Source organism: Carya illinoinensis, chromosome 12 (genome assembly GCF_018687715.1).
Source record: "Carya illinoinensis cultivar Pawnee chromosome 12, C.illinoinensisPawnee_v1, whole genome shotgun sequence".
NCBI classification, from domain to species: domain Eukaryota; kingdom Viridiplantae; phylum Streptophyta; class Magnoliopsida; order Fagales; family Juglandaceae; genus Carya; species Carya illinoinensis.
In genome coordinates, this window is record NC_056763.1 from 22,888,084 (window position 1) to 22,903,574 (window position 15,491).

A 15,491-nucleotide genomic window follows, 5' to 3' on the forward strand; every position below is an offset into this window, starting at 1 on the left:
AGATTAAAGGTCATTTTCACTATACGCGCGGTTACCGACAATCTGATCGAGACGAAAAATGAAAGGAGTTGGTTTTGAAGTTTCATTTATTAGTAATGGCACTAATATATCTAGTTAGTATATTTTTATGAGTGTTATATATATATAAAGAGAATATATAAAAGTGAATTCATAAACTGACGTGATCTAATTTATATGATTCGTTAGATCTATTTTACAATAAAAATAATTTTACAATATGACGTATTATATCAAACCACCGTATCAATTTGTAGGTTTACATTTATGTAATCTTTTACGCCAAAAATATTTCTCTATTTCTATATATCTAGAAAAGACTAAGAAAAATGAAAACGTACACACGTATAGTACTAGAATAAGAATTGATTACAGATCATCATTCAAAAATCAGTTTCATTAAAACCCTTTTCTTTTAGCTAGCCTGCATGCCCTGGTATTTAGATTCAAATACATTCTGAACTACTAATGGAACTCATGAATTTTCCTTTGAATGTCGTAGGTAAGTACCTATACTAAGCACAAGTACTGATACTACCTAGCTAGGTCCCAGCAGGAAATTATAAGTGTAATTAATTAAGCATTACTTATAATACATAATGAACCAGATGAGTTGAAATATCTAGAAGTACGTACTGGTGTAAACCCTTCGATATTTGACTCAAATATTGCCATATATGTCAATTAGTTGTACCTCATGTCCTAGTCAAAGAGTTGTTTGTTTACGCAAGCTCACCAGTCAGGCAACCCCACAGGAAGAAAATAGCATTTGTATATATATATATATATAGTAAATAATTAGTCCACAAAAATAAGTTAGGTTCTCCTTGCTCTACGTACGTGTTGTGCTGTGCTGTCCGTCCTAGATAATGGCCGAGACCATTTTATGTGGATGAAAAATAATAATAGCAATAATAAGAAAAGATAAATTTTCTTGGTTCTGTGTTTGCAGCTTGCTTGCTTAGGATAAGAAAGACCTTAGCTGCATGCAGAAGGAGCTAGGCCGGTTCCCTTTCGGTCGTTGGGGCTGCATCTCAACTTACGTTGTAACCAAGTGATCTCTTTGCTTTCATAATTTTCAATATTATTGAATAGTTGTGCTGTGTCTTTTTGTTTGCTTTTTGAAGTTTGAACTATCGGCCGGCCATTTCCTAACCTCCCTATGAAGGATCGCCATACACTTTTTGCTAATAGTCGCTTGATGGGCTCCACTAATTAGAATATTAAAAAATTTCAATATATATTTTTAGTCCTCACTTTGCAATCTTCCACGTTTTACTTGTCAAAAATATTTTTTGTCCTCACCGAAGTAGGAAAATGCCTGCCTCAAGGCAAGCAAGCCTTTAATTTCTTTTTGAATTTGGTTTTTTAAAAAAGTAATATATGTCAAATGAAAAATCGGCGGATTCCTCTTAAGTAATTGTGAGATTTTTTTTTTCTCTCAAGTAATTGTGAGAGTTTTTTTTTTTTTTCTTTCTAAGCAAGCGAGTGAACTTCATTAAAAAAGTAGAAAATATGATACATGAGAAGAGGATGAGATTCTCAACAAACATTCCAGAATAATAACAACAGTATAAAAAGATAGATAAAAAAAAATAAAAAAGCAGGTTTTAGTGTGCGATTTTCACCCAAATCCTAACAAGAAAATGCCATCTTAAAATAAGACAATAAAACTTCGGCTAAGTAATTGTGAGATGCTTTATAAGGCATGCAATTAATATGCTTTCATATTATTTTTTTTCCCATATTTTTTGTATGGCTTTTTATATATAGTGATCATGATGATCATGATCTAGAAGATCATTGACTTCTGAGTACAAAGTTGTTGAAATTCTAAATTAAATCAATGTTGATCATGGCTTTTCAGTCGACTTTCGGCCTTCGATCTGCCATGTTGCTTAGAGTCGTACGTAGATTATCATACAAAGTAAGAATATATTGTTAGGTTTGCACGATAAGCATTTTATAGCAAAATTAAATATTTTTTTCATTAATTGCATGCATGCATGAAGTATTCTTCTTGATTAATAAATGGCGATGATCTCATGTATTTGATCTCCTCATGTCATTCGAAAACCTTATTAGTCAAAGTACCATATCATGATCACCATTCATGAGTACTCATGTCTCCGATGCCGATCATCAAAAAAGACAAAAATAATACTCTTGCTGCATTAATTAATCTGCATATATGTTCCATGCACGCAGTACCACTCGGCCAGACAATATAATTAAGTTCCGGCCATTTCAAGTAGAAGCAGGCCGAAGATGGTGATGCTAATCAATTTTATAATCTAGTGATTTGTTGTGAATTAGTGTCGATTCGTGGGTACTGATCATATATATATATATAGCTGAAATTCATAGATTGGAAGAAAACGATCGAGCTTTAATTAATTACTTACATGATGCATGGAATTAATTAAAAATGAGCACGTGGCTCCTAACGTGTGTATATAATGTGTAAAGACAAATATTTAGGGAATCTTTTTGCCTCCTTTCATAATATAGATAGTTTAGTCTTTATGCAAAGGCCATGGAGGGTTAATTTTGGGCTTCGCTGTGGGCACGACGTACGTAGTACTTCTTCTTAGGTCTACCGTCGTCATAACTTTTGTGTGTGGAGGATTTCAAAATCATATCTCTTTCATTTTCCGTCTATTTCATCCTCGATCTGATCCGTTCATTGCATGAACACTAGGAAGAAAAAGAAGAAATAGAAAGTGAAAGATCAGAAAAAGAGATCAAGGAAGAATTAATGGATCGAGATCAAAAGGACATATTTGCATTTTAGGACCATAAATAAATAATAATATTGTTATTGGAAATTCTCATTTAATTGAGGAGGTCAAGTGTTGGGCGCGCGCCTGTTGGCTGCATGATCTTTGAAAACATGACACTGCTTATAAATGTTTGTGACATTGAATGGCTCTCCCACCAAAAAGCTTAAAAAAAAAAGAGAGAGAACAGAAAAGAAACCCCACAACGGTCAATTAGGGCAACAAGCAACTTGTAGATGTTTGAATCGATCCATGATCATGACTACTTCCCATCATGTGCAGGTTTTGCTAAAAAACAAAGTGGTGGGCTCAATTATAATTTATATAGTAGTGCATGGTACGTGGAAACATGGGCATCTTAATTCTATTTATCATCATATATATTATATATATATATCATAGATTCGTGTGTGTATATATATATATATATAGTGTTTAAATTAACCTGCATGCATATATGCATATGGAAAGAAAGACAAGGCAGTATCATCCAACCAAAGAGAGAAAAGAAGGGGAATTATATATGAGAAATGATACTTGCAGTCGTGAGTATACAAGCACCACACAATCATTTTGAAAAAAAAAAGAATAGATATAAGAGTAACATGAAAAAAAGAATTATTTTTTTAATAATAGATTCACTTCTTTTCAAAGCGACTGCATGACGCTTATCACTTCACGACGTTAAGTATCACTCATTATATTAGATTGATCATGCCGTCACTCACGGTTTTGAATTTGGAATATTTGAATATATAGACGATAACATGCATACAAATAAAAAGAACATGTCAACTTCTATCGATTGGTAATACTCTCTCTCTCTCTCTCTCTCATTTGAATCCAAAAGTGCAAAAGTGGGATCCACTTTTGGAGGGAAGCTGGAAGTATTAAATTAAAAATTTTTAAGAAAATCTTTGATGTTTTATACCCGCAATATTGAGTATAATAAAATAACTAAGAAATCATGAAAATATTGACTCTTATGTCTATTAATATTAAAAACTCGGTTTGATTGTCAACGAAGGATTAACCTTACAATTTTTATTGGAGGAGTGCTATAGTAATAGTTACAAATTAACGTGGTTTCATATGATTCGTTATATATACTTTATAATAAAAGTAACATTACAATTTAACGAATCATATTAAATTATATCAGTTTATGGGATTATTTTTGTGTAATTTCTAATTTATAGTTAAAGTATTTCTCTTTTAATTCAGATCAATGTCTTTTGATGGCCGTTAGAATCACAAATTAATTAACCCTTGATATAGATATCTATATATTAAATACGTTTAATTTGCTGACTATTTATAAGGAAAACCCTAAAGTTGTTTTTATTTGGTACTTATCTAACATAATCCAAAGTGTGTGGGTCATCTAAAATGATCGATACTCTTTCATAAAGTTCACAGCCATGAATTGCAAAAGGGAGATAGTGAAATGCTTGATCAATTGGGGACAGGTTATTTCGCAACACAAGCGGCGGCTGCTAGCTAGCTACTTGGACAAATAATGACAATCATGTCCGCATATATAGTTTTCCAAGCGCGCTGTCATGATCGATATTCTCTTGTTAATTATCTGGCTTATGGTTCACCATTTCTGAATTGTATTAACTTCAAACAAATTATAAACATAAAACACCTCACTGCCACGAGACCAGCAATAACTCTCTCTCTCTCTCTCACACACACACACACACACACACACATATATATATATAGCACACTCAAAAGGCTCATCATGTGGAAGTCGCGTGTATTATATAATGTATAGAATATATACTAAAATGAAAAGTCGAAGTAGTTTCGGTTTAATTAATTAACTAGGTTGGTTGGATAAAGATCTCGGCATCTTTATCCAAACTCTAAAACTTAAAGTGAAAGAAAGACATATAAATAAAGTAAGGTCATGTTAGTACTCATCATCCGGCCCATACCATATAACATATATATTTAAAATATTTTTTTATTTTATTTTTACTAAATTATTGAGTTGTTCTAATTATTATCTATAAACTATATACTTATTATAAAAAAAGTAAAAAAAATTAATTTAAAAACAGTGGAATGTGCGTGATGCTTGCTTGTGTGGAATGATATTTTAAAGAGAAATACTTTTTGCAGTCGGCAGATGCAGTCGGCTGTAAAAAAGTAAATTAATACAGGACCTATATGAAAAAAAAATTTATTTTTATAACTTTTTTTTATTCATGTAGGTCCCCCTGAATATAAAAAAAAATTTTTATAATTTTTTTTTTTATTTATTCCGTACAATCGACTGCACGCCAACTGCATTTACCGATTGTACGTAGCAAAGCCATGGGGGCGTAGATAGATGAGCTCGGATAGGAACCATATCTATTATGATACATTCCAGGCCCAATTTGCTTGCCTTCTGTCCCTATGACTAGCAGTTCATGATAGATAGATATATATATATATACTATACTTATATATATATCCTCTATGTGTGTTTTATAATTGGTATTATAAGAGTAATGTTAAGTATAAGTTTTAAATAGATAAATGATTTCGTATAAATATTTTGTAAAAATGTAGGTCCTACTAAAAATAAATAGATTTTTTTTACATTTTTTCAAGGTGGAATATACTTTTTTACAAGAACCTACGCGAGACTTATCTATTTGAGATTTATACAAATCATTAACATGCATGATCATGATCATATATATATCATAATTAGCTTCTTGGTTCACCATTTTTGGGCATTCAATATTCTGTGTTATGGAATTGGAATTTATCTCAGGTTCTCACATGTTTGAACTGAACATTTGTTTTACACAGCATTAAATATAATTTTTTTGAATAATATGTATAATGTTTGATGTGGGATGATGAGTAGGATAACCCCACACAAAATGTAGATGCATGTATCCTTCTTAAAAATATCTCCCACCTTTAAAGATATTTCAAAAATTGGGTAACTTCTTCATAATTCTACTCTTGGAAGTTTCTGACGTACGGATATTATGAGAATATAGGATTCTCCAATCTCGCAGAAATATGCGTGCTTCTGCATCTTTTTTTATTTTTTTTCTTTTTCCCTTTCCCTTGTCAATGACTTTGCATAAACCATTCTCGACCTATAACTTAAACTGAAAATGTAGTTGCTGGAAGGTGAAAAAAAAAATGACATGGAGGAAGAAATCATCTTTATTGAGTAGAAAAAGTACCAAAACTTGCAGCCAACGCCATTACTGTGTAAAAATGAATGGAAATTACCTGTAACTCTTGTACTTATTAATTCAGGATAACTGGAATGATATAAAAAAGGAAAAAATTAATTCAGGATAACTGGAATGATATAAAAAAGGAAAAAAAGAGAGGACCTTAGATGCATTTGCATATCCTAAAAGCATCAAAGAATAAACCATTTCCCTAGATGTTAAATGCCACAAATGATGCCAAGATCAAGATAACACAAAATGATCATGAGAAAGCAGCATGAATTCATGCGTAGCATCAAGACATATGCAAGTACTTGGAGTGCTGTATATATAATGCTTTTTTGGTGAGATTAAAAAGCAGATGATGCAGCAGCTAGCATCCTTTTTCAATATTAATGGAATGCCTTCCTTCAGGTTTCAGTTTATATCAAATAAAGAAATCATCCATAAAAATAATGGCTTCCATCATAAACTTTTCTCATACACTCCCAAAACTCTCTTATTGATTCATATATAACTGGATTCTGCCACCAGATATTCAACACTCTGCAATAGGAAATGCAGACCTTATTGATCTGTCTCCCAGACGATATATAGCACTTGATATTAACGGGATATGGGCCCAACTGAATATGACTGTCCTCTCCACCCCAATAGAAACATAGGCCGATACTATATAATGCAATTTCAACTTCTGGGCTGTGGGCTTTACTCCAACCAAAGTGCTTGATACAGATTTGAGAACCCCATTCCATTCAAACTCATGAATTGTAAGCAACTGGGTGTCGGAGTCTGGCTGCAGGTTGGAATAAGTAACAGAAAAGATTGTTGAAACAATTTATATCCCCATTATCATTTCCAATTTTTCTATCGAGATCTGTTCCCAATCCATGATAGTAAGTGTGAGCTACTTCTATTTCTGGCAATTTCCTGGATAACTACTTACCAGTCACCTTGAGAGTCTCCTATGGAAGTAGTTTACAATTAGATTCTTTGTCAGATATCTGGAGGGTAGTCATGTTAGTGTTTGTAGTATATATTCTATATTATGAGGGCGACTATTTAACTTCTTATTCTGGATGTTAATATATTATTAGCTAGAGAAGAAACCCAAGTTCTAGGTCTATTCTATTTATGATAACCTGGTTCCACCTTTCATTTTCTCTCTTTTCTTAGCTTCTATAATCATCAACCATAATTTGCACCTATATATTTAAGATGCATGCTTAATTTTTTTTGGAAAAATGGGTTAACAATATTGCATTTCTATCCATGTGAACCACTTGGGCTAAATTGTAACTTTTACATGTATATGAGGAAATACATCAATTTGAATTGAAATTTCCAGAGATCAAAACAGTTGGATCTCACCTAAAACAATGAAATGGAAAATTAATTTAGACAGCATAATAAAGCTTGAACTTTCGATTCCAGAGGTGTTTTATTAATATAAGTAAATAGGCATTACCCAAATACATAGGAGGTATATACACAAAAGCATACACCTAGCTAGTTACATTATTCCAGAGGTGTATGCACAATTTATACAGCTTAGACCTTGGTAATTGGTGTATACTGAAAAGAAAATAATAATGAGAAAAGTCACAAGCAAATTAGCCACGAGAAGTACAATTCACTGCCTGGAAAAAATGTTGGCCCCAAAAATTCCCAACATTAGCAAGCGTATTGTATATCTCTTTAACCTTTCTCAGACCTAACCATAGGAGACTGAAGTTGAAGTAGATATGTATCTTAGTTTTTTCCCATCCGTTTTTCTTTTTCTCCACACTATAGTACACTAACGCGTGGATTGTTATAAATGAAAACACGCATATGCTCTTTAAACAAGAACAACCTCTATAAGATCCTTCACAGTCTTCCCTTTGATGAATCCAACGTAAACGTTGCTCCCACTGGAGCCACGCTCCAAAAGCTTTTTAGTGTCTCGACCACCTTCCGACATGCTTGTTACAAAGTAAACTAGGTGCCTCCAATTCTCAGCTTCAAACAACTTCTTATTCGTTCTTAAATATGTGAATGCACACAATCCATTCCCAGAATCCGACCTACTTGTCTTCAAAACTTGTTCATATGCACTTGCATCATACCTCTCTAGAGCATTCTCCCCAGCAAGTTCTGTCCTAGCACTCCTAGTTGTCATCTTTACTTGCCGAACTAATCCTTCTGGTGAACTTTCTGCATTGCCTTGCTGTTCTCCATCCTTCATTTCCATGCAAGTGAAGTTAAATACGACTCCATGTTTGCCCATCATTCGTGCTATGGGAAGGTAACCATCTCTATGTCTAGTATTATAGTATCCAGCAGTTAGTTCAGCAGCATGTGACCTTGTTCTGTAATGCCAGTGGATTCCAGCTACTTTGGCAGAAAGCTTTGTTTCAGTTCCTTGAAATATTCCTCTTGCAGCAAGAAGGATTCTATTGCCATGCTCTAATAGCATTCCAGAATACCACTCGAGAAAGAACTGTGCATACTCGCTGTTCCAAGTTCCATCCCTACGGAAAAATCCAGTATCCTCGGGAAATTGATTATACTGGCCACAATCATGGGGTCCACTTGTTCCCCAGTCACTCTTCCCTCTTGCCTCTGCTGCTGCTTGCAGTGAAGTTCTCATATACTGTATGACATACATAGAAGGTTGTGTAAGAATATAACAGAGCTTAATTGGGATATACAATTTCTTAAATCTTAGGTCATCACCAGAAGCTATTGGAGTATGAAATTGTCCTTTTACCAATTTTAAGTATGCAACATTTACCTTGTCATAGCATTGAAATTCTCCAATTCCAGGAAAGATCCAAGTTCCATTGCTCTCTGGATAAGATGGATATCTGAGTTCCCCACAAGGACCCATTCCCACTTGAATTTCCTGAAAAAATAAATGAACCTGGTATCAGAATTTTTAAAATTCTCTAAATTAACTTTTTTTCTTAAATTTAAATCCATACTTCTCAATCTCCCCAATTTCCATAGAAATCTGAAACAGGTAATTTAATTGGTGTTCTCGATTCATTAAATTTGGATCTTACATGAACTACGTGTATTATACTCGATGGGAAAAATGGAAAGAGAAAGATTGATACATGAAAATAGTAGTTTCTTATATGTATGTTCTTGTGGAACTTGATAAAAAGAACCTACCAAAAAAGGACCCAAAATAAAAAACAAAACTTGATAAAAAAAAAAAGTAATATTTTTCTTTCCTAATACTGTTTAAAATCACTATTCAATTTACAGAATAATTAGCCCAATAGGTATTAGTTTGTAAATATGTCTGTATATGAATGCTTACCACAATAACCTCGCCCAAGAAATCTTTGAATCTGTCACGGAAACTCCTCATGTAGTCGCTGTAGACCTGAATGGGTGTTCTTCCTGCAAGAACAGGCAGTGAATCACACCCCAAGGATATGTACTCAGGATTCCTCCTGCCTGATCTGTCTGTGTATACAAGCTCAGGGTTCTTCCTGATTTCTTCCAGCGCCCATGGAGGTAGAGGAATGCTGCAAAATTTGAGATAAAATTGGCTATTAATCGAAACTTATAATTCCATCTCAAAGAAGGAAAGATCACTACTTAAAAACCTTTATCACCCACTAAATGTGACGAAAATTGAAAATATATTAAGACCCACAAATATTCATAGAGATACAGATAAAAACAAGATCCAGATTTCATAATTAATAAATCCCAATTAAAAATTAGATCCTACCTGCTAGAGTCTCCAACATTTCCTCCACACTGATGAAAGGACATAACAACTTGGAGCTTCAAGCCATGCTTTCGAACCATCTGTACGAGCTCAGCATACCCTTCCCAGTTGTACCTCAGAGGTCCATCTTTCTCCACCAATCCCCACCATGCGTCCACCATAACTCCCTCCACTCCTGCACCCTTCAGGGCCATCAAGCTAGCATTCATTGTTCGAGGCCTGTTCAGTTTCCCTCCCTGCGTTACTGTGTCGAGCGGCAGCATCACAAACACAGGGACCTTTGCATTATTTTCCATGGAATGCCCACCTGAGAGTGCATGAAGCTGCTCCGGCTTCTCACTTCTCCTGTAACCTTCCATCACTGAGGGGGCCTTCGAGAATGAGAGCTCATGTACTGCTTCCTGCACTGAGTTTCTGATCACTTGGGTACGGCATGATGGCTTGGTTCGAGCAAAGCAAATTGTGCCAGAGAAGTAGTCGGCGGGAGTTTTCAGGCTTTTGGTAGTGTCTTTAAGATTGATAAAAGAAGCCGAGGAACGTAGTGTTAGGGTCATGATTGCTTGTTTTTTTTCCTTCCTTTGCTGGAGAGGAAAAGAGAGATGAATATTTAGGTAGTGGATGTGGCATTGTATATTTATAGAGGGGAGACTCAAGTCAAGTTGCTTTTACCAAAGGTCATTTTCACCATACGCGGTTACTCTTATTAATAATTTGTCAATCTGATCGACATGAAAAATGAAAGGAATTGCTCGGAAGTTTCATTTATTATTAATAGCACCATTAAAATATATTTATATTTTTTTCAAAACAAGATACTTTCATTACATAAAAGTTCAGAATACAAAACCATTCAAATATTTTATATGTGGAGTTATTGAATTGTTATTCATCATTCTATATTATATATTTTAAAACAAATTTTTATTATTTTTTATTTTATTTTATTTTTATTAAACTAATTGAATCGTTCTACTTATCATCCATATAACACATATTTATTATAAAAAAAATAAAAAAAATTATGATTTATAATGCTTGAGATGATAAACAAAATTATTTTAAAATTATTTTACTCAACTATCATATACCATATATCTCTTAAGTAAAAGAACTCTTTTATTTTTTCTCTTGATATGTTGGGTAAGATTGCTGAATAGGTTTTTTTTTTTTTTTTTTTTTTTTTTTTTTTTTTTTTTTTTTTTTTTTTTTTTTAAATGAAAAATTAAGATAAAAGGGATATATATATATCGTGATACACATGCATCCGAAAATCCATTTACACAAATAACACTGATTTTTTTCTCAATTTAATAAATGCAAATGAATGCATCATGCAATGCACACTTCAAGATACAAATCATCCAACCAAATCACAAAATCAACAATAACAAACAACTCCGTCCTCAATCTATCCGACTCTCGACTCCTCGGACTCAGTCCGGAATTAACTAACCAGTCAAATAATTAATTGTAAGAACAATAATATATATATATATATATATTTACATATATAGTAGATCAAGAAGAATTGATTACAGATTCAAAAAATCATTTAAAAAAAAAATCCTTTTCTTTTAACCTGACCTAATAATTAGACTCAAATTCATAACTCTGAACTAATTGAATTCATGAATTTGCCTTTGATTATGGACATCTGCATGCTTTATCATTGATTTTCATTTCCAATTAAACACTTTAGTAGGTAGTGATACTAAACACAATTGATATATACTAAGTCCCTTGAGAGTGTAAATTAAGGCCTTTTTTGAATACTCAAAACATTTTCAGATATTCTAAAAATTTCTCTTAATTTCGTTTCTAATAATATCACTAAATTATAAAATACTTTTTAATTTTTAATTTTAAAATTTTTCATCTAATCATTAACCAAACATAAAATTCAATACAATTTTCTCAAATTTTCAAATAAAACATAAAAAATAATACAACTTTTTCAAAGTTTAAAATAGAAATAATATTAAAAATGATATTTAAACAATTTTTTAACTTTATAATATTATTTTTATTCAATTTTTTTCTCTCTTATTTCTTAAAATCTAATAGAATATTTTAACTCAAACTATTTCATTGTTATTCACAAATTATTTTACTATTATTTACAAGTTATTTAATTAATATGCACATAATTATGAGATATTTGAAACCAGCCCATTACTAATTACGATATAACTAGCTAGATAGGTTAACTGAAATATCTGCAAGTGGTGCAAATGAACTCTTGCATGATATTTTGACTCAATTGCCAAGTGGGAACAAACTCTTGATATTTGGACACAAATATTTCCATGTTAATTGGCTAGCTAGCTGTAGCTGTCCTAGTCAAAGAGTTGTTTGCTTATGAAAGGCAACCCCAAAGGAAGAAAATAGCATATAAAATGATCGACTTACGTTGTAACCAAGTGATCTCTCTCTTTGCTTTCATTTTCAATATTGAATAGTTGTGCTGTCTTTTTATGTTTGCTTTGAAGTTTGAACGTCGACTATCCATTTCCTAACCTCCCTAGCTATGAAAATTAGAATCGTCGCTCGCCATACACTCTAATTTTGCTAATAATCGCTTGATGGCGGCTAGCTCTATTAATTAGAATATTAATTTTCACCATTTCCATAATATGTATATATTCTTAGTCCTCATGCTTTGCAATTTTCTAATTTTTAATTGTCAAAAATATTTTAATTAGTCTTCATTGAAGGAAAATCTCTCGAAGCAAGCGCGTTTCTTTTACTTTTGTCAATGAAAAATTATTGGTGGATTCCCCTTACTAATTGTGAGATGTTAATTTAGGAGCACATGCTTCCATATATCTAGATTGACTTCTAAGTACAAATTTAGTTTGAGATTTTAAATCAATGGTCATGGAGTGCAACTTTCCTTCTGTGTAGGGGTGGGCAGTGAGTGCTCGCCACTAGCTACACCGACCTGTTTGCCCCACCCTCGTCTGGGTGGCAGGGGATCCGCCCCGCACAAGGGAGGGCAGGGCCCCCTGCCTGTAGAGGCGGGGGACGGAGGGGGCTCAGCCCCGCTTGGTAAATCCCCTGCCCAGCCCCTGCATATATAAGGGGCCCCCAAACTCTGTTCTTCCAAACCCTCTAGCCTCTATCTCTCTCGATTAAACCCTCTTCATAGTTTGCACATAATCTCTCTCGATTTCTCATCTTTGAGTTTGAGTTTCTGTAACCAAATCGTAAATGAGCTTCAACTTCATGGCTTAAAAAAGACGTTGCATGCTTCTTCTTCCATACGCATCATTTCAATATCCTATATGAAATGCCCAATTCCTTTCTATGTCTTATTTGCCCTAACTCTTTGATATCCTTCTTCCCGAATCAAGCTTCCACCTTTTCTTCTTTTTCTATAACCTAACTCCTCTCAGCACCATGACACTCTACCCCTCCGAGATAGATGAATCTACTGCTTCAACCCTCTTTGTTTTCTTTTTCAAAATATCTCCTTCACCAGTTTCGTTTGCAAGTGTAACAGATGTCGGCTCATATGGGGGGAGGAGGAGGGGAACGTCGCTCAGCTTGGAAGGAGACAAGATGAAGAAGGAAGAACAAGGTTGTTTCACTCCTTTGCAAACTTTCCAAATCTTCAAAGTTCAAACGAGGTTGTTTTGATCATTCAGGTTCGTTCTTTCTGGTTTTTGTTTTCAATCTCATTTCATTGGCTGGTTCGATTCAGTCAGCGAGTTATGGTGTTTGGGTTTGTTGTTATGGTTAAAAAAATGGTGGACATTGGACACAGTAGTAATCGATTGGCGAGGGGAGGGGAGGGGAGGGGAAGGGCAGGGGACGGACGGCTGGAGGGCACCCTCGCACCCCCTGCATAGATGGGGGGCGGAGAAGGAGTGGCTCTGCCCTGTAGGGGTGGGTAGCACCCATACTTCTGCGTATTGCTTAGATCAGTCGTTGATACAAAGTAAGAATATATAATAGTTGGTTATATATGACACTATTCGTGAACTTGACACGAATACGATATGATATGAAATAAGCGGGTTTAAGTTTGATATGAATGTATTTGAGTCAAAATGGATTAACTTGATAAGATATGATTAATAAACAAGTCAATTTCGGGTCAACCCGCGAAACTTGCCATCAACCCTGTAATACGAATAAATTATATTTTTAAATTTTATAAATGCCTGGTCTTATATGTCATTTTATTGTTGAGAATATCTAATATTAGTATTAGTATTTAACTACTCAATATATCAAACTATTAAAATTTTTTTGATAACATGTAATTTTATTTTAAGAAAATATTAATTTTCTTATATATATATAGATATATTATTGGTTTGGATATTGATAATAAAATTATGAATTTAATTGTAATTGTGAATGATTTATATAGTTATCCTTATATTATATATAAAATTATATTAATTGAGTTAAAAAATAAATATATGGGTTAGCTCAATTTATTTATATAAAAATTAATGAAGCGGGTTAAATTAGTTGAAATTGATTAGATCAATTGTCTCCAATAAAAGTTAACCAAATAAAAGTTAACTACTGAATGGGTTAAGCAAATCGTATTTTGTTGTCCATTAGTTATATGATATTGACTCATATAATTTAATACTCATGATTCGATACAACACTAACATAATAAACTATAAGAAGAATCATTTCAACTAAAAATGAAAACATCAAGAATCAAATATACTTGGCGAAATATTTATAATATTTAATTTCAATATTATAAATTCTAGAACCCAATTGACGAAATATTTATATAATAACCCTCAAAGTTGTGAATTCCTTGATATACTTGCAAGAGTAATTAGTCATGCTCATCATTCTTCTTTCTTACAGTAACTTTAGGGTAGCAAAAAGATATGACCGACTAAATTATAGGGAATCTTTTTGCCTACTTGCATGATATAGATAGGTTCATGGAAAGGAGGGTTTCTGGGCTTAGCTGCAGCCACGTGGCTCTTAGGTCTACCTCATAATTTTGTGCGGAGGATTTCAAACTCATATCTTTCAATATTATTCGTCTCTTTCGTCCCCTGAACCGTCCATTGCAGCACTTGAACTTTACCTCAAATCTCATTGAGGACGTAAAGAACCTGTCAACTTCTCTCTCTCTCTCTCTCTCTCTCTCTCTCTCTCTCTCTCTCTCTCTCTCATTTGAATTCAAAAGTGAAAAAGTGAGATCAACTTAATTTAGGAGGGAATTAAGAAGTATTAAACTAATAATTAAAAAAATATTTGATGTTTTCTACAACAATATTGAATATAATAAAATAATTAAGAAATCATGAAAATATCTGATTCTGTGTCTTAGAAATTTGATTTGATTGTGAAGGTTCAAAGGTTAATTCAGAATATCGTACTCTTCTTATGGTTAGAACCACACAAATTAACACTTGATGATCTATATACTTGATCAATATCTTAATTTGGTGACTATCGCGGAAACCACATGAAATTTTGAGGCTGGAATGTAATCATCGTATGGATACAACTAGCTAGCTGATCACCAGTGGGCACAAAAATATCTACTCCCCATGGCATGCACTTGCAGGCTCCCAGCTTCCGTGATTAGTGGGATCTAGCTAGGAAATTTCCTGTTGACGTACACTGTTAATTTTATTTTTTATTATTTTTTACGAGAGCGAGGATCTCCAGTAATATTTTAAATACCGTGTCGGTCAAAATATTGAAATAAAATATTTTGATATTGGTACCATTTCGTGTATCATTTCGAAATAATTGATATATGAATAAATTATA

At 33.3% G+C, this 15,491-nt stretch overlaps 1 protein-coding gene across 1 annotated transcript; it reads right to left on the reverse strand.

Moving 5' to 3' along the window:
* Nucleotides 1-7,405: 7,405 nt before the first annotated feature.
* Nucleotides 7,406-10,331, reverse strand: LOC122289555 (beta-amylase 3, chloroplastic-like). Its single transcript, XM_043096676.1, has 4 exons — nt 9,726-10,331; nt 9,306-9,516; nt 8,772-8,882; nt 7,406-8,630 (listed from the first exon to the last, which is right to left on the reverse strand). Exons 1-4 carry the CDS (start codon nt 10,277-10,279, stop codon nt 7,836-7,838), a joined length of 1,671 nt encoding a protein of 556 aa, XP_042952610.1. The 5' UTR covers nt 10,280-10,331; the 3' UTR covers nt 7,406-7,835.
* Between the last annotated feature and the right edge of the window lie 5,160 nt (nt 10,332-15,491).